The sequence below is a fragment of the Giraffa tippelskirchi genome, chromosome 12, assembly GCF_054371585.1.
Source record: "Giraffa tippelskirchi isolate mGirTip1 chromosome 12, T2T-mGirTip1v1.2.pri, whole genome shotgun sequence".
In the NCBI taxonomy this organism is placed as follows: domain Eukaryota; kingdom Metazoa; phylum Chordata; class Mammalia; order Artiodactyla; family Giraffidae; genus Giraffa; species Giraffa tippelskirchi.
In genome coordinates this window covers 58,763,710-58,783,589 of record NC_137286.1, presented here as the reverse complement: position 1 = coordinate 58,783,589, position 19,880 = coordinate 58,763,710, and the positions used below count along the sequence as shown (strand labels likewise).

General features: G+C 41.4%; 1 protein-coding gene across 48 annotated transcripts in view; it reads left to right on the top strand.

Moving 5' to 3' along the window:
- TTC23 (tetratricopeptide repeat domain 23) overlaps positions 1–19,880 on the top strand; it is a 140,294-nt gene that overhangs the window by 44,682 nt on the left and 75,732 nt on the right. For all 48 annotated transcript variants that reach the window (XM_081551275.1, XM_081551259.1, XM_081551253.1 and 45 more), the window contains 3 exons: positions 7,530–7,653; positions 12,869–13,019; positions 13,209–13,334. In XM_081551275.1, the coding sequence (XP_081407401.1) occupies positions 7,530–7,653; positions 12,869–13,019; positions 13,209–13,334 (401 nt within the window). The remainder of the gene's footprint in view (positions 1–7,529; positions 7,654–12,868; positions 13,020–13,208; positions 13,335–19,880) is intronic.

Here is a 19,880-nt window from a genome sequence, read left to right as displayed (position 1 = left end):
GCATGTCTTTTTCTTGGGGATGGTCTTGATCACTGCCTCCTGTACAATGTCATGAACCTCCATCCATAGTTCTTCAGGCACTCTGTCTATCAGATCTAATCCTTTGAATCTATTTGTCACTTCCACTGTATAATCATAAGGGATTTGATTTAGGTCATACCTGAATGGTCTAGTGGTTTTCCCTACTTTCTACAATTTAAGTCTGAACTTTGCAATAAGGAGTTAATGATCTAAGCCACAGTCAGCTCCCAGTCTTGTTTTTGCTGACTGTATAGAGCTTCTCCATCTTCAGCTACAAAGAATATAATCAGTTTTATTTTAAGATTGACCATCTGGTGATGTCCATGTGTAGAGTCATCTCTAGTGTTGTTGGAAGAGGGTGTTTGCTATGACCAGTGCGTTCTCTTGGCAAAACTCTGTTAGCCTTTGCTCTGCTTCATTTTGTACTCCAAGGCCAAATTTGTGTGTTAATCCAGGTATCTCTTGACTTCCTACTTTTGCATTTCAATCCCCTGTAATGAAAAGGACATCTTTTGTGGGTGTTAGTTCTAGAAGGTCTTATAGGTCTTCACTGAACCGTGCAACTTCAGCTTCTTCAGCATTATTGGTCAGGGCATAGGCTTGGATTACTGTGATATTGAACGATTTGCCTTGAAATGAACAGAGATCATTCTGTCGTTTTTGAGATTGCATTCAAGTACTGCATTTCTCACTCTTTTGTTGACTATGAAGGCTACTGCATTTCTTCTAAGGGATTCTTGTCCCTAGTAGTAGATATAATGGTCATCTGAGTTAAATTCTCCCATTCCAGCCCATTTTAGTTCACTGATTCCTAAAATGTCCATGTTTACTCTTGCCATCTCCTGTTTGACCACTTTCAATTTACCCTGATTCATGGACCTAACATTCCAGGTTCCTATGCAGTACTGTTCTTTACAGCATCAGACTTCAATCACCAGTGACATCCACAACTGGGTGTTGTTTTTGCTTTGACTCCATCCCATCATTCTTTCTGGAATTATTTTTCCACTGATCTCCAGTAGCATATTGAGTACCTACCGACCAGGGGAGTTCATCTTCATTGTCCTATCTTTTTGCCTGTTCATACTGTTCATGGGGTTCTCAAGGCAAAAGTACTGAAGGGGTTTGCCATTCCCTTCTCTAGTGGACCATGTTTGTCAGAACTCTCCACCATGACCTGTCTGTCTTGGGTGGCCCTACACAGCACCCAGGTTTCATTGAGTTAGATGAGGCTGGTCCATGTGATCAGCTTGATTAGTTCTCTGTGATTGTGGTTTTCATTCTGTCTGCTCTGTGATGGATAAGGATAAGAGGCTTATGGATGCTTCCTGATGGGAGAGACTGACTGAGGGGGAAACTGGGTCTTGTTCTGATGGGTGGGGCCATGCTTAGTAAATCTTTAATCCTTAGGAAATTAATACTGGTACATATTATTATCTAATCTATAAACCTTATTCATATTCCTCCAATTATCTCAGTAGTATCTTTTACAGGAAAAATATTAGACAGAGCCATGTTTTAGTCCATGAAACCATGCTGACTAGAATTATTATGTCTCTTTGAGTGAGTGAGTTTGAGTGAATGAAAGTCACTTAGTCATGTCTGACTCTGCGACCCCATGGACTATACAGTCCATGAAATTCTCCAGGCCAGAATACTGGAGTGGGTAGCCATTCCTGAATTCTCTAGGGGATCTTCCCAACCCAGGGATCAAAATCTACAGGCAGATTCTTTACCAGCTGAGCCACAAGGTCTCTTTAGTCTCCTTTAATCTATTAGAAAAACACTTCCTAGGTGGCTCAGTGGTAAATAATCCATGTGGCAATGCAAGAAAGGCAAGTTCAATCCCTGGGTCAGGAAGATCCCCTGAAGCAGGAAATGGGAACCCACTCCAGTATTCTTGCCTGGAAAATTCTATAGAGAAGCCTGGTGGACTGCACAGAATCAGGCATGACTGGGCACGAGCACAAAACACCAGCAAATCTGTCAGATCAGTTCCTTAGCCTGTCTGTGTCTTCCACAATTTCGATATTTGTGAAAAGTACTGTGTTAGTCTGCTTGGGCTGCTATAATAGAATACTACAGGTTGGGTAGCCTAAACAACAGGAATTTACTCCTCACAACCCTGGAAACTGGAAGTCCAAGATGAAGGAGCCAGCAGAGCTGCTGCCTGGTGAGAACTCACCCCTTGGGCTGTAGACCACCACCTTCAAGCTGTGTCCTCACACGGCCTCTTCTTTGTGCATGGAGGGTAAGGGAAGGAGGAGAGAAAGGTGTGTCTTCTCCAAAGGACACTAATCCTATTGGATCGGGGCCCCACCTTTACTACCTCATTTCAACTTAGTTACATCTCTAGAGGCCTTATCTCCACATGCCACATTAGGGGTTAGGGCTTCAACAAAAGAATTTGGCAGGTGCCACAAACATATACTCCAACTGTTTTGTAGAATACCCCCCAGTTTGAATTTGTCGTGTGTTTTCTTGATGATTAGAAACAGATTATGCTTTGGGGGCAGAAATCCCACAGACCTGAAAAAGGGCCCTTTCCAGTGCATCTTACTTGGAGGCATATGATGTCTGTTTGTCTCGTTACTATGATGCTAAATTTGATCACTTGGTTAAGGTGCTATCTGGAAGGTTTCTTCACTGTAGAATTATTATTCTTCCATTTCTAATTAATCAGTATTCTGTGGGGAGAATCATTAATACCATGAATATATCCTTTTCCTCATCAAAACTTCACCCCTTACTGTTAACATGAATTGATGATTCTCACCTGAATCAGTTATTGCTATGATGTTTGTCAAATGGTGATTCTCTGACTTTGCCGTGCTTTCAATATTTGTTTATTGGCATTCTTTTTATGAGGAAGACCTTTCCCTTCTTCACACATCATTGTTCATTTATTTATATCAATATGGGTTCAAGAAATCCTATTTTTCAATGTGTTACAATCCATTATCATCATCAAAACTTAACTTATTGTATATTTGCCCTTCAGTCTTTCTTCTGAGTTCTTGATACGTCCCTATAATTCTTTCCTTGATTTCAGGCACAACAAGATTTTTTAGTTTCATCTTGTACTTTCCCTGCTCCAGCTATGGTTTCAGGGAATGCTGTTTCATCCTAGTAGAGAATAGTATTTATATACCAAGAGCTATGTATGAAATGCCCATTTGGCCATTTATGGCCAGAGCTACTGATCCTCAGAGTCGCACGTTTTAATATTAAAAATGATGTTGTGGGAAGAGCTCTGGACTTTGCATCAAGGAGATTGACTGTGAGTTCTGATTCTACCACTTTGTGGTAAGTCATTTCACCTCTCTGGTCTTAACATTTCTTCTTTAAATTGAGGAGATTGACTAGATTATTGCTGAGGCTCATCCCAGTTCTGAGGTTGTCTCCCTACACGTACTTCTCTTCTACCTGTTACCCAGGCCTGTTGGCTAAAGCCACTGAAACTGGCAGGGTAAAGGTTGGAAAATCAAAAAGGGATATCTGGACTACACATTCTAGAAAATAAAAAAGCAGAGAGAGGACAGGCCACTCTTTCTGTGCCCTGGTCCTTGATGCAGGTAGTGAGGACCCAGGCTGTGATCTGAGAGGCAGACTCTCAGCTGCATATAGCCCTTCATTGGAATCTTGTGGTTGGGATAGATTCACCATCAGATCAGGTCCCCCTCTGTTTTTGGCAAACTGTCTATCTAGACTTCTCAATGTTTTTATAATTTCTTTCTCTCTCATACACTGTATTCGTTTGCTCTGTGTCCGAGGAAGCCATTCCCTAAATTTCCTGGCTCTTAGAGGCCATAAAAAGATGTTTCCCAAAAGAAGAAATACATACACATGAAGCCAATGAACACATGATGATGTTCAGCCTTACTAGCTTTGCAGGAAAAAAATGAAAACTAAAACAAGGAGAAATAGTTAACTGACAAATTGGCAAGTCAACCCCCAACTAGTGCTGGGCACTGTGTAAGGGGCATTTCATGCTCACATGCCGTGCTGGAAGGGTGATGTGGGATGGAAGCAGCCTCTCATGGAAGCTGTGTAGCAAACTCCAGCAAAGCCTCAGAGCTTTGCATATCCTGTACCCAATTGTCATGTTCCCAGGAATTCATTCTAAGAAAATACTTACACACATGAACAAAGCTGTCCACATAGGATGTTCAGAGAGAAAAAAATTTTTAAACAACCTAAGTGCCCAAATATTTGTCAGTTGAATAACTCACTTATGATATATCCATACAGTAAAATACTGTACAGCCATTAAAAATTATCATCACAGAAGCTGATGTGGAGAAATGTTCACAAATTGTGAAAACAAGTTGCAAACAGGTATGTAGCTTACAAGCCCATTTTTCTTTTTATTTTATTTATTTATTTATTTATTTTTTTAATAAATTTATTTATTAGTTGGGGGCTAATTACTTTACAATATTGTAGTAGTTTTTGCCATACATTGACATGAATCAGCCATGGGTTTACATGTGTTCCCCATCCTGAACCCCCCTCCCACCTCCCTACCCATCCCATCCCTCTGGGTCATCCCATTGCCCCAGCCCTGAGCATTTGTCTCATGCATCAAACATGGAATGGTGTTCTATTCCACATATGATAATATACATGTTTCAATGCCATTGTCCCAGAACGTCCCACCCTCACCTTCTCCCTCAGAGTCCATAAGACTGTTCTATGCATCTGTGTCTCTTATTCTGTCTCGCATATAGGGTTATCGTTACCATCTTTCAAATTCCATATATATGCCTTAGTATACTGTATTGGTGTTTTTCTTTCTGGCTTACTTCACTCTGTATAATGGGCTCCAGTTTCATCCATCTCAATAGAACCGATTCAAATGTATTTTTTTAATGGCTGAGTAATATTCCGTTGTGTATATGTACCACAGCTTCCTTATCCATTCGTCTGTTGATGGACATCTAGGTTGCTTCCATGTCCTGGCTATTGGAAACAGTTAAGCCCATTTTTAAAAAGAAAAAGATATATAGATTCACAAGAATGAAGAATAGAAAGAGATTTAGCTACCTACTTATCTTGAAGAGGTGCAATGGCAGGTGATTTTTCTTTTTCCTTTTTTTTTTTTTGCTCACTTGTGTTTTGATAATGGGCCTTCCCTGTTGACTCAGTGGTAAAGAATCTGCCTGCCAATGCAGGAGATGCAAGTTTGATCTCTAGGTTGGGATGATCCCCTGGAGACGGAAATAGCAACCCACTCTAGTATTCTTTCCTGGGAAATCCCGTGGACAGAAGAGCCTGGTAGGCTACAGTCCATGGGGTCTCAAAAGAATCGGACACAGCTTAGTGACTAAACAACAGCAACATTTTGATAATGAGTAAGTATTATTTTTGTAGTAATAAAAATGTTACTATAGGGAAAAAACACAGCTCCATCTTCCTTTATCACTATGGAGTGAGCACAGTGTGCCCTCAGCTTCTCTTGCTAAGTCAGAAAAGCAGCTGTCCTGTGGTCAAGTGTCTGGCTATGTACTGTTGTCAAGAGAATTCAAAGTGAAAGCGTTTCTAACCCACATGGAAACTGTGTAGAAGTGCAAGTCCTTTGAGCTTAGGCACTGACCGGAGGGTCGGGTATCCTGGGTCTTCTCCTGGGTTTTCTACACAACTCTGTCCTTATCCTTACCATTCTTCCTCTGCTTTACCCTCTTAGGCTGTGTACCTTCTACCTCCTCTTTTGCTATTCCAGCTATCTATTGCTATATCGCATCCCAAGACGTGTGTATGTATGTGTGTGTGTGTGTGTGTGTGTGTGTGTGCGTGTGTGTGTGTTAAGTCGCTTCAGTCATGTTGGATTTCTTGCAACCCTATGGACTGTAGCCTGCCAGGCTCCTCTGTCCATGGGATTCTCCAGGCAAGAATACTGGAGTGGGTTGCCATACCTTCCTCCAGGGGATCTTCCTGACCCAGGGATTGAACCCTCATCTGTTATGTCTCCTACATTGGCAGGCAGGTTCTTTACCACCAATGCCACCTGGGTAGCCAGTCTTAGACCAAGACTTAGTGGTGTAAAACAAAAACAACCATTAATTTTGCTCATGAACCTACAATTCATGCAGAGCGCAGTGGGATCTGGTCAGCTCTACTCCATACAGCATCAGCTGGACTCATCAGGTGTGGAGCACCGCTGCCAGGGTGGCAGAGTTCTGCAGCTGACTGACTGATGTTGTCATCAGCTCATTTCCATGGAGGCCTCTCTGTGGGGCCGCTTAGCCTTCCTCATGAAATGATGGTTAAACTATTAGTCTTCTGGGGCTGCCGTGGCAAAATACCAGACTGGGTGGCTTCAACCAAGAAAGTTTATTTTCTCACAGTTCTGGAGCCTAGAAGTCTAAGGTCAAGGTGTTGAAAGGGTTGATTTTTTTCAGCATCCTCTCTTCCTGACTTGCTGGTTCCTGCCCTCTGTGTCCTCACAAGGTATTTCTCTGTGTGTGCCCACTTCATGTCTCTCCTTCTCTTCTTATAAGGACACCAGTATATTCGATTAGGCCCCCATTCTGATGGCCTCATTTTAACTTCTTCACCCCTTCAAAGTTCATCTCTCCAAATGCAGTTATATTCTGAAGTACTTAGGACTCCAGCAAATGAATCTGGGGGTGGGAGACATAGCTCATAACAAGTTCCAGGAGTGAGTACCTAAGGGGAGACAGAGAGTAGAAGCTGCCAGTTCTTTAAGGCCTGGGCCCGAAAAGTGGTGCTGCCTCATTTCCTCCACGTTAGTTTAACCAAGCAGTCATAAACCCAGATTCAAAGAAAAGGGACATAGACCACCATCTCTGGAAGGAAGAGGTGTCAAAGAGTTTCGGAGCTGTATTTTAAAACCACCAGCCTTGCTTTGAGAATATTGCTGCTCTAAGCTGACTTGGAGCTCATATCCACACAGTTCGCTACTCTCTTTGTCCTGGCACTAGATGAAAATGTGCTTCTTACTCCTTTAACAAAATCTGTTTGCAAAGTCCTGCTGACCTCATTGGCTGTGCTAATATCCCAGCTACTAAAGAAGATGTTTGAATTGATAACTAGAGGATGTTATTTGAAAACTACCACCTCTGGCCCACTTGTGTCTGAATATGTAGGAGCTAGTCATTTATGGGCAGCTTCTTTATTCCATAACATTTTCCACTATTTACTATAAACTTAAATGTACTATAAGTTTTACTGTTTTTATGTATATTGTCTATTTCACCCAACCGGATAAATACCCTGCCACCAAAAACATATCTTTGTACTATAAACTTAAATGTACTGTAAATTTTACCATTTTTCAAAATGTCTATTGTCTATTTCACCCAACCAGAAGAATACCCTGCCACCCAAATCAGATCTTAGTTTTGTTCTCTGATGTATCACACATATTTAAAACCATGCCTGGCCCATAATCATCACTCTATAAATGTATATTGAATGGATAAAAGTACACATTGATTTTGTACCTTGCTGTCTAACTAGTGGGCCTTTATTTTTCCTTCCTTCAGTACAAAAAGGCTCTCCATGAGCTTGTGCACTGCATGGCTCTGACAAGGATCTGCTATGGTGATTCCCACTGGAAGCTGGCTGAGGCACACGTTAACCTGGCTAAGGGTTATCTTCAGCTGAAAGGTGAGTCTGCCTCAGGCTGCGGAGGATCAGCCAGTTGGTTTCTGCCTTTTTCCGAGACTTGGCTTAACTTTAGGAGGGTCAGGTTTTCTTGGATGTTCTCCTCTCCACACATTGAGAAGCCATTTCCCTTCACAGTCAACATGATTTTCTAATATAATATATAAAAAAGAGAAGGAAGATTTTAGAACTGCAGAGCTTTATTTTTTATGATCTTAAAAACAGTTCCTAGGGGAAAATTGATTTGTTAGCTTTGAAGACATTGTAGAAATGGCCTAGGGTCTAGAGTCGGAGCCTAAAATAGAATCCATCGTGGACAGAGGAGCCTGGTAGGCTGCAGTCCACGGGGTCGCTAAGAGTCGGACACAACTGAACGACTTCGCTCTCACTTTTCACTCTCATGCATTGGAGAAGGAAATGGCAACCCACTCCAGTGTTCTTGCCTGGAGAATCCCAGGGACGGTGGAGCCTGGTGGGCTGCCGTCTATGGGGTCGCACAGAGTCGGACACGACTGAAGCGACTTAGCAGCAGCAGCAGCATATATGTATTGATGGAAAATCTCTTCCCTATGAGACCAAACCCCTCCCCCAAAAATAAAAGACTAAATCAAGCTGGCAGTAAACAAAAGGTAATTTATTGATTCATACACCTTAAAAATCCAAGGGTAAATCTTACTGTAGACTTAGCCAGATCCACGTTTTCAAACAACACTGTAAGGTTTCTGTTCCTCTCTTTCTCCAGCACTTGACTCTGCTCTCCTCAGTATTGGCTCCACTCTTAGCCCAACTTTGCCCACATGGTGGCAGCAGGGTTGCCAGCAGCTTTAGGTTTCCCTTCTCAGCATTCCCAGGATAAAAAAGAATGTATCTTTGCCAAAATCTCACAGTTTGGGGATTCTTATTGGGCTGACTTGGGTTGTATGCTAAAGACAAGAACTAGTTTGAGGAAATGACAACCCCCACTCCAGTATTCTTGCCTGGAGAATCCTGTGGGCAGAGGAGCTGGCAGGCTACAGTCCATGGGGTTGCCAAAAGTTGGACATGACCTAGCAACTCAACATATACACAAGGTCTGATTGGCAAGACCTGACTTTGCTTCCATTGGATCCTGGGGGAGAGGCTGGCCTTGGCTAAATCACAGGGACTGAGTGTGTAGGCGCATTCTCAAAAGAAAACAGGACAAGGGAGAATGGACGCAGAGAAGGCAAAAACACAGACTGGCAACCTCGGACAAGACGTACGAGAGCACATCTCTGTACTCTGTTCCTTCAACGAAAAGAGATGATACTGATAATGATGCTACTGCCTTCCCAGGTTTGGCCCAATGAATAAATGAATGAATTGAAGTGAAAAATACCACAGTGCTATGCATATAACTGCCACCCAATAAATTTAGCCGAACCTGACTGTAGACTGGTCCTACCTGTTAGATCAAAGACTATTAGAGCCTGAGGGGACCTTGGAGATAATCTAGTTCAAACCACACCCCTATACCCCCTATTTTCTAGATTCAGAGGCAACAACTAGTTTGATTTGAAACAGGCTGTCCCAGGTCAGACCGTTAATAGATAGCTGATCCAAGACTCAGATCTAGGATTTTGGTTGCCAGTGTCAATGTCCTGGCATCTGAGATTTTAAATGATGTTTTCCCACCACAGTCTGCTACCTATCTGCATTATGGACTTTTTTTTACTCAAAATAAAAGCAGTATCGACTAATTGCTGAGGTCTCATTGAATACCAGGCACCATGCTATTTTCCACATATAATTTCCTTTAGTCATCACCAGGTGGTGCTAATGGTAAAGAACCTGCATGCTAATGCAGGAAACTTAAAAGGCGCAGGTTCAATCTCTGGATCTGGAAGATCCCCTGGAGGAGGGCATGGCAATCCACTCCAGTATTCTTGCTTAGAATCCCACAGACAGAGGAGCCTGATGGGCTACAGTCCGTGAGGTCGCAAAGAGTCAGACATGACTGAAGTGAGTTAACACACACACACACACACACTTCACTACTGTGTTATGAGGCAGGTAATGTTAGTATCTCTGTCTACAGTCCAGAAAGATAAGGCTAGCATTCTTGAACCTCAACCCATGCTGCCTCCAGTAGGCTGAAGAAATAGATAAATGGCTGTCTGACTAGGCCTTAAAAAAAGCTGAGAAAAGTAGAGAAGCTAAAAGCAAAGGAGAAAAGGAACTATAAACCCATTTGAATGCAGAGTTCTAAAGAATAGCAAAGAGAGATAAGAAAGCCTTCCTCAGCGATCAATGCAAAGAAATAGAGGAAAACAATAGAATAGGAAAGACTAGAGATCTCTTCAAGAAAATTAGAGATACCAAGGGAATATTTCATGCAAAGATGAGCACAATAAAGGAGAGAAATGGTATGGACCTAATAGAAGCAGAAGATGTGAAGAAGAGGTGGCAAGAATACACAGAACTATACAAAAAAGATCTTCATGATGCAGATAACCATCATGGTGTAATCACTCACCTGGAGCCAGACATCCTGGAATGCAAAGTCAAGCGGGCCTTAGGAAGCATCACTACGAACAAAGCTAGTGGAGGTGAGGGAATTCCAGTTGAGCTATTTCAGATCCTGAAAGATGATGCTGTTAAGTGCTGCACCCAATATGCCAGGAAATTTGGAAAACTCAGCAGTGGGCAGACTGGAAAAGGTCAGTTTCATTCCAATCCCAAAGAAAGGCAATGTTAAAGAATGTTCAAACTACTGCACAATTGCACTCATCTCACACGCTAGCAAAGCAATACTCAAAATTCTCCAAGTGAGGCTTCAAGAGTATGTGAACCGTGAACTTCCAGACGTTCAGGCTGGATTTAGAAAAGCAGAGGAACCGGAGATCAAATTGCCAACGTCTGTTGGATCATCAAAAAAGCAAGAGTTCCAGAAAAACATCTACTTCTGCTTTATTGACTGTGGCAAAGCCTTTGACTGTGTGGATCACAACAAACTTGTGGAAAATTCTTCAAGAGATGAGAATACCAGACCACCTTACCTGCCTCCTGAGAAATCTGTATGCAGGTCAAGAAGCAACAGTTAGAACCGGACATGGGACAACAGACTGGTTCCAAATTGGAAAAGGAGTACGTCAAGGCTGTATATTGTCACCTGCTTATTTAAATTATATGCAGAGTACATCATGCTAAATGCTTGGCTGGTTGAAGCACAAGCTGGAATTAAGATTGCTTGGAGAAATATCAATAACCTCAGATACACAGATGATACCACCCTTAAGGCAGAAAGCAAAGAACTAAAGAGCCTCTTGATGAAAGTGAAAGAGGACAGTGAAAAAGTTGGCTTAAAACTCAACCTTCAGAAAACTAAGATCATGGCATCCAGTCCATCACTTCATGGCAAATAGATGGGGAAACAATGGAAACAGTGACAGACTTTATATTTCGGGGCTCCAAAATCGCTGCAGATGGTGACTGCAGCCTCGAAATTAAAAGACACTTGCTCCTTGGAAGAAAAGTTATGATCAACTTAGATAGCATATTAAAAAGCAGAGACATTACTTTGCCGACAAAGGTCTCTCTAGTCAAAGCTATGGTTTTTCCAATAGTCACGTATGGATGTGAGAGTTGGATCATAAAGAAAGCTGAGCACCGAAGAATGGATGCTTTTGAACTGTGGTGTTGGAGAAGACTCTTGAGAGTCCTTTGGACTGCAAGGAGATCCAACCGGTCCATTCTAGAGGAAATGAGTCCTGAATATTCATTGGAAGGACTGATGCTGAAGCTGAAACTCCAATACTTGGCCACCTGATGTGAAGAACTGACTCATCAGAAAAGACCCTGATGCTGGGAAAGATTGAAGGCTAGAGGAGAAGGGGACAACAAAGGATGAGATGGTTGGATGGCATCACCAGGTTGATGGACATGAGTTTGAGTAAGCTCTGGGAATTGGTGATGGACAGGGAAGCCTGACGTGCTGCAGTCCATGAGGTCGCAAAGAGTCAGACACGACTGAGCGACTGAACTGAACTGAACTGATCACGTCTTTTATAATATTGCATATGTTATTGGCACTAATAAATTTCTGGTAGGTTGATTATGTGCTTTAAAAAAAAAAAAAAGACAAAATTCTGTAAGTGCTCCTACAAAAATAGCATACCTTGGATTTCTCTTTTTTGCCTTTATTTACTTATTTTTTATTTCTTTTTTTTTTAATTTTTTAATTGAAGGATAATTACTTCACAGAATTTTGTGTTTTTCTGTCATACATCAACAGGAATCTGACACAGGTACACCCATGTCCCCTCCCTCCCATCTCCCTCCCCATCCCACCCTTCAGCCTGTCACAGAGCCCCTGTTTGAGTTCCATGATTGATACAGCAAATGCATACCCTGGATTTTCTCCATCAGAAAATCTATTCTGTTTTATAGATGTAGGAACAGAATGAACTTCACATTTTGACAGCTTTTTTAGAGAGAGATTGAAGATACAATTCCATGTAATGAAGAACGTAAGACCGGGAGTATTGGGATATGAGTGGAGGGGTGTGTTGTTGTAGGGAAGAAGGTGCGGGTGTGGGAAAGCGAAAAGTCCTGATACCCCTACTATCACTCTTTCCGCAAATGAATATGCCAGTGGAAGAACACTAGAACCCTCTGGGAATTAGTTCTTGGTAGTAACTTGTTTTTAAACTCCATTTGTTTACCACATAGAAATAAGAGATTATAGCACATTAGCCCCTTATCTCATTGGAATTATTTGTCAGTTTTGGTAGATATCATCATATTTGTATTATGTTAAAGCAACTTTAAAGTTATGAGCAGAAGATTCAGAATTTTTAGTATTCCATTAAGATTGGTGTCACAAAGCCAGGAGTAAAATTTATGAAAATTTTATTTCCTTCCCAGAATGCTGTAGTCTTTGTAAATTCCTTTTGTTTTTTATAATTATTTATAACATTTTATATCTGATATTGGTGAAGTTTCAGAGCTGTTCAGTTTCTGCTTATTCTGTTGATTTCCAAAAAGAACATTTGGAGGAAAATTTTTTATCTTGAGTACTTGCAGTGATTGTTTCTTGCAGTAATGATGGCATTTCACACAGCCCTGATACATCTCCATGTGCCACTTGAAGACATGTGAAGTCACCGCATTAGATTCCCTGGCCAGAATCAACTGTATTCCTGTTCAACTGAAGTAAAAGAGAAACTAAGACTTCCTTTTTTTTTTTTTTTGTCCACAGGAATGTCACTACAAGCAAAACAACATGCAGAAAAAGCCAAAGAAATCCTTACCAGCTCCATTGTGCCTCCATACAATGACAATACAGATGTTTTCAAGTGTTCGGTTGAGCTGTTCCATACTTTGGGGCAAGCCTTACTCTCCCTTCAAAAGTATCCTTTTGCCTCTAATCTTTACAGGTAGAAATACCATTCATAATGCTTGCATTTAATTTTTAAGGCCAAATCAAAAGTTGACAGGTGGCTCAGGAAGGGTGATGGGCAGTGTGAGAGCCAAGGATGTCCAGGAGCTGGGGCCCCAGAATGCAGCACCAGATATAAAGTTTTCTGAACACAACTCAGGTTCAAGGAAGCTTCAAAGAATTTGACAAAGGCAGAGATACTTTCAAAGGAGATGCTCCAATGTGGAAAGATTATAAAAGAAGAATGGATGGAAATTCAAGCGCGGATCAAATTATCATTTGCACGGTAAGTTTCCAGTTTAGGACCTTCCGTATACGTGATTGCCGGAGGTTCTTTGCCAGAAGACTCTGTCTTCAGACAGGAGGAGCTTCTCCGTGAGTGCCGTGGCTTCTCCACAGCCATTTTCCAGCAGTAGAAGCGGGGAGACTACAGTCAGGTCAGAGCAGCCACAACTAAGACTCACGCAACTCGAAGTGGCGCTCGTCACTAAATGGGCGGTGCTCCCACCCCCCGCCCGGCTCCTAGAGTCCTGGTGCCATCCTCCTGGTTTTCTGTTTCTTGCCTGCTCTCCCTGCCCCTCTCCTCTCCCGTTCCCTTCCCTTCCCCCAGCCCCGTTTTCCTTTCCTCCCCTACTGTTCTAGTCTAAACTGTTCCAGTATGTCGATTTTATGATTAGGGCCTCAAAGGAGAAAGATCTTAGAGATCTCTGATCCACAAGAATGAGAGGATTGTTCCCCATTCTCCCTAACCCCACCCCACACTCACCAAATAAACCCCAGGGGAAGAGAGAAAATGCTTGGAGCCCGGGGAAGGAGCCCTGGGTAGGCAGCTCATCTATCCCTCTCCAAAGGCCAACCCCAAGCCAGTCCTCAGAGCAGGGGGGTGACAGGATTTGCACACTCCGAAAGGGTGTGTTTGTGGAAAGAAGAGGGCAGAGAAAGGTCTGTTCTAGAAGAAGCACAGAATCCCCAACAGACCTACGTGGTGACCCTTAACCCAAGCTGGAAGAATTCACTGTAACTTAATAATCAGACTGCATGATTCCAAGGAGACCGCAGGGACCCGTGGATGCATTTTTAAGAAGGAAAGGCCCCGAAGGAGCACACCTACTGCTTCCATATGAATGGAAGCTGGTCAGGACTAATTTTGACTCGCGCTTTTAAAGACATTTTTGTGATCACAAGCCTACTCTTGTTAATTTATTTGGGAGTGTTTTTAGATATGAAATACAGAGAATTCATCAGTCCACGCAAACTTTGGTATCCTTTTTTAAACCGAGTTTTTTCCTTCCATCTCTGATCCTTATTCTCATTCTGTCTCATACATATCTTAAATACCCGTTTTTTTTAACATTTTTTTGATGTGGCCCATTTTTAAAGTCTTTATTGAATTTGTTACAATATTGCTTTCTGTTTTATGTTTTAGTGTTTTGATCTCAAGGCATGTGGGATTTTAGGTCCCCTACTAGGGATCGAACCCTCACCCCCTACATTGGGAGGTGACATATTAACCACTGGACCACCAGGGAAGTCCCTCATAAGCACCTTTCTAAACGATGACCTATGTCTTTAAATTTGTGTCTCTGAATAATAGTATTGTTTTCTGTGTTTACACATTTTAGGTTTGTATTAATTTGCCACGTGTGTTTCACCCTGTTTCTTGCTTTTATGCACTTGGCTTTTACCCGGTTGCTGCCTGTTCAGGGCTGCTGCCCGCTCTGTCGTGCTCCACAGAATGCACCTGCCCTCCTGTGCTTGTCCGTCCTCCTAGCAGCGGTACTCAGCGCGTCCCCGGCTCCCACAGTGGTGCTGCCATGAATATCCTGGTGCAGCTCCACTCAGGAGTCTCAGGGAGACTTTTCTGAGGCTTGTGCTCCAGGGATAGGATTGCGTGCACACAGGGTACACTCGTACATCAGGGCCACCACACTAGCCAGTTGCTACACGCATCTGCACTCCCACTTGTGGGTCACACGGATTCCTATTTTCTCACATCCCTGACAGTCCTGGGCATAGTTGCTCTTTCTAACCTTTGTCACCTTGATGCATTGAAAAGTGAAAAGTGAAAGTTGCTCAGTCATGTCCAACTCTTTGCAACCCCATGGACTATACAGTCCATGGAATTCTCCAGGCCAGAATACTGTAGTGGGTAGCCTTTCCCTTCTCTAGGGGATCTTCCCAACCCAGGAATCGAACCCAGGTCTCCCACATTGTAGGCAGATTCTTTACCAGCACTTGTTAATTCTACTTACGTATCTCTTATTAGTGAGTTTGAGTACCTCTTCATGTACAGTTTAGCCATTTGGGTTCCCCTCCTATGAACAGCCTGTTAGCATTCTTTCTGGTTTTTCTTTTGGGACTTCATGTACTTTTTTATGGACAACTGAGATTTTCTCGTGTATTATAGATTGGTAGTACTACAAACATTTTCTTGTATCTATTGCTCATTTAGTAGTTTTGTCTGCGATGTTCTTTATGATGTGAAACTTGAGTTTTCCAGAGTCAAATCCATTAATTTTTAACCTCCTGATTTATACTTTGGGGGTTTATTTAGAAAGTCTTTCCCACCAAAATATCAAAGATATTCTCCAAAATGTCTCTGTGAGTCTTACTTTAACCTATCCCACATGTTTTAACATGGAGCAGTGTCTCTCTTACATCAAGTCTTAGTAAGTTCATAACTTATTCTATAATTAGTCTTTAATCCAAGGATTATTCAAATGATGTGTGTTCTAGTTTACAGATAAATGGGTTTTTTTCCAAAAATATTCTGATGTTACTGATTTCTAATTGTACTACATTGTGGCCAGAAACATATTTGTATAGGACCACTCTCTGAAATTTACTGAAGCTTCTTTGTGACCTAGTCCATAGTCAGTTTTTGTGAATGTTCCAAGTGTGTACTACAAAGGGAAGCTGTATTCTTTACTCGTTGTGTTTAAGGTTCTAATAACTCCATATTATGGTAGCTTTATTAATTCTGTTACTCAAATTTATATTTTTTTTATCTTTTGCCAATTTGATACATTAGTTCTTAAGGTAAGTGTGCTTAAATTTTGAACTGTAATTATTGATTCATCTATAGCTTCCCATGGCTCTGCCAGTCATTGATTTATATACTCTAATATATTCCGTTGGATGGGAGGAGAGTTAAACAGCCTATCTTCTTAATCTATTATTCTATTTGTCAGTATATATTGCTCTTCTTTGTTCCCTATCTATTTTGGCTGATATTAAAATTGATACTCTAGCTTTCTTGGTATCAATTTTCCTATATTATCTTTTTCTATCTCATATTTCAGTCTTCATATTTTTTGTTTAATTATTGATATATTTGAGTTTTTTAATTTCCTTTTGCCTACCAGTTTTATGTTCCTTTCTTTCTCCTTTCTTGCCTTCTTTAGTCAAATATTTTTGTCATTCCACTCCCCTATCTATTAACTGGTGAGTTATATACATTATGTTATTTTTTTCTTCTAGTGATTACCATAGAATTTTTTGCTTGTATCCCTGATATATTATACTCTAATATAGTTAGTCAATTAAATATTTTCTAGATAATATAAGGAATTTCAGTTGAGTTCAGTCGCTCAGTTGTGTCCAACTCTTTGTGACCCCATGGGCTACATCACTCCAGGCCTCCCTGTCCATCACCAACTCCCGGAGCTTGCTCAAACTCATGTCCATCGAGTAGGTGATACCATCCAACCATTCTCATCCTCCATCGTCCCCTTCTCCTCCTGCCTTCAGTCTTTTCCAGCATCAGGGTCTTTTCCAATGAGTTGGCTCCGATCACATCAGGTGGCCAAAGTATTGGAGCTTCAGCTTCATCATCAGTCCTTCCAATGAATATTCAGGACTGATTTCCTTTAGGATTGACTGATTGGATCTCCTTGCAGTCCGAGGGACTCTCGAGAGTCTTCTCCAACACCACAGTTAAAAAGCATCAATTGTTTGGCCCTCAGCTTTGTTTATAGTCCAACTCTCACATCCATACCTGACTATTGGAAAAATCATAGCTTTGACTATACAAACCTTTGTCGGTAAAGTAATGTTTCTGCTTTTTAATATTCTTTCTAGGTTGGTCATAGTTTTTCTTCCAAGAAGCAAGCTTGTTTTAATTTCGTGGCTGCAGTCACCATCTGCAGTGATTTTGGAGCCCAAGAAAATAAAGTCTGTCACTGTTTTCCATTGTTTCCCCATCTATTTGCCATGAATGGTATGGGACCCATTCATGTGGGTGATGGGACTGGATGCCATGATCTTCGTTTTTTAAATGTTGAGTTTTAAGCCAGCTTTTTCACTCTTCTCTTTCACTTTCATCAAGAGGCTTTTTAGTTTCTCTTCGCTTTCTGCCATAAAGGTGGTGTCACCTGTGTATCTGAGGTTACTGATATTTCTCCTGGCAATCTTTTTTTTTTTAATAAATTTATTTATTTTAGTTGGGAGCTAATTACTTTACAGTATTGTAGTGGTTTTTGCCATACATTGACATGAATCAGCCATGGGTTTACATGTGTTCCCCATCCTGAACCCCCCTCCCACTTCCCTCCCCATCCCATCCCTCTGCGTCATCCCATTGCCCCAGCTCTCCTGGCAATCTTGATTCTAGCTTGTGCTTCATCCAGCCAGGCATTTCCCATGATGTATTCTGCATATAAGTTGAATAAGCAGGTGACAATATACAGCCTTGATGTACTTCTTTCCCAATTTGGATCTAGTTTGTTGTTCCATGTCCAGTTCTAACTGTTGCTTCTTGACCAGCATACAGATTTCTCAGGAGGCAGGTAAGTTGGTCTTGTATTCCCATCTCTTGAAGAATTTTCCACAGTTTGTTGTGATCCACACAGTCAAAGGCTTTAGTGTAGCCAATGAAGGAGAAGTAAATGTTTTTCTGGAATTCTCTTGCTTTTTCTATGATCCAGTGGATGTTGGTAATTTGATCTCTGGTTCCTCTGCCTTTTCTAAATCCTGCTTGAACATCTGGAAGTTCTCGGTTCACATACTGTTGAAGCCTAGCTTGGAAAATTTTGAGCATTACTTTGCTAGCATGTGAGATGAGTGCAATTGTGTGGTTGTTTGAACATTCTTAAGTTCTTAAGTAAGGAACTTAAGTATGTTAATTCTCTCTTCCCTTCTGTGTGTGCTTAGTCGCTCAGTCGTATCCAACTCTTTGCAATCCCATGGACTGTTGCACACAAGGAACCACTTTCCCTGGGTTCTCCAGGCCAGAATACTGGAGTCAGTTGCCATGCCCTCCTCCAGGGGATCTTCCCAACCTAAGGGTCAAACCCAGGTCTCCTGCATTGCAGGTGGATTCTTTACCATCTGAGCCACCAGGGAAGTCCCTCTTCCCTTCTGCTTGATGCTCTATTGGTCTGTACTTAAATCAGTGTATATTTCATTCCACAGACAAGAACAAAGAGGAAGAAGTTATTGGTGATACATATAACTGACAAAGGGCTCATAACTAGAATCTGTACAGAACTCCTATATGTCAATAAAACAAAGACAAATAACTGAATAGAAATGCGGGCAAGAGACTTCTTTTTTTTTTTTTACTGCACCATGCAGCTTGTGAGATCTTAGTTCCCTGTCCAGGTATTGAACTACGGCAGTGAAAGTGCCTAGTTCTAACAACTGGACTGCCAGGGAACTCCTGGACAATAGACTTTTCACAAAAAAGAATACCCAGGAGGGGGAACACATGTAAACCCATGGCTGATTCATGTCAATGTATGGCAAAAACTATTGCAATGTTGTGAAGTGATTGGCCCCCAACTAAAATAAATAAATTTATAAAAAAAAAAAAAAAAAAAAAAAAAGAATACCCACAGAGCTATTAAACATATTACATGACATTCCCCTCATTAGTCACCAGGGAAATAAAAATTAAATTCACAGGATACTACTGCATTTCCACTAACATTGCTAAAATTTTAAAAGACCCATGACACCGAGATGGCAGGTGTATAGTGCTGTCACGTGTTTTCCCGTATGGGCTTGTTTAGAGTATATTTGGTACAGCTACTTTAGAAAACTTCAGCTTTATTACTAAGTTTTTTTAATTATTTATTTTTAATTGAAGGAGAATTGCTTTGCAGTATTCTGTTGGTTTCTGCCGTACATCAACAGGAATCAACCATAGGTATACATATGTTCCCTCCCTCTTGAGCCTCCAACCCCATCCCACCCCTGTAGGTTGTTACCAAGCACAGTTTGAGTTCCCTGAGTCATACAGCAAATTCCCACTGGCTATCTGTTTTACATATGGTAGTATATGTTACTCTGTCCATACTTAATACTCTATGACCCAGCAGTATCACTTCCAAACACACACCCAACAGGAATGCAGACATATGTTCACCAAAAGACATAGCCAAGAATGTCCAAAGCTGTACGATTTGTAATAGCCGAGAATTAGGAACAATTCAGATGTTCATCAGCAGTAGAGTAGATAAGATTGTGATCTGTACATAGAAAGAAAATGATCAGACTACTCCTATACTTAATGTGATGGGTGACTCCCACAAACGTGATATTTATGAAATAAGCCAGACTGAAAAGAATTTCTTCCTGCCCAGAAGTGGGTGTTCTGTCTTATATTGTAAAACAGGAAATATACAGATATGAGGACCAAGATCTGATCTTTGTTGAGACCTGACTAATGTTATTAGTAATTAATATTTAGCATTTGCTACAAAATTGAGTAAATGATCCTCTGACAAAATCCACTGCCTCCTCACTTTCCAAGCTAGCAGTACCAAACCTTGTCAGCAGGTGGCAGGCCTTGTACGCATATGTGCTGAATACCTGAGGAGACTTGAAGTGA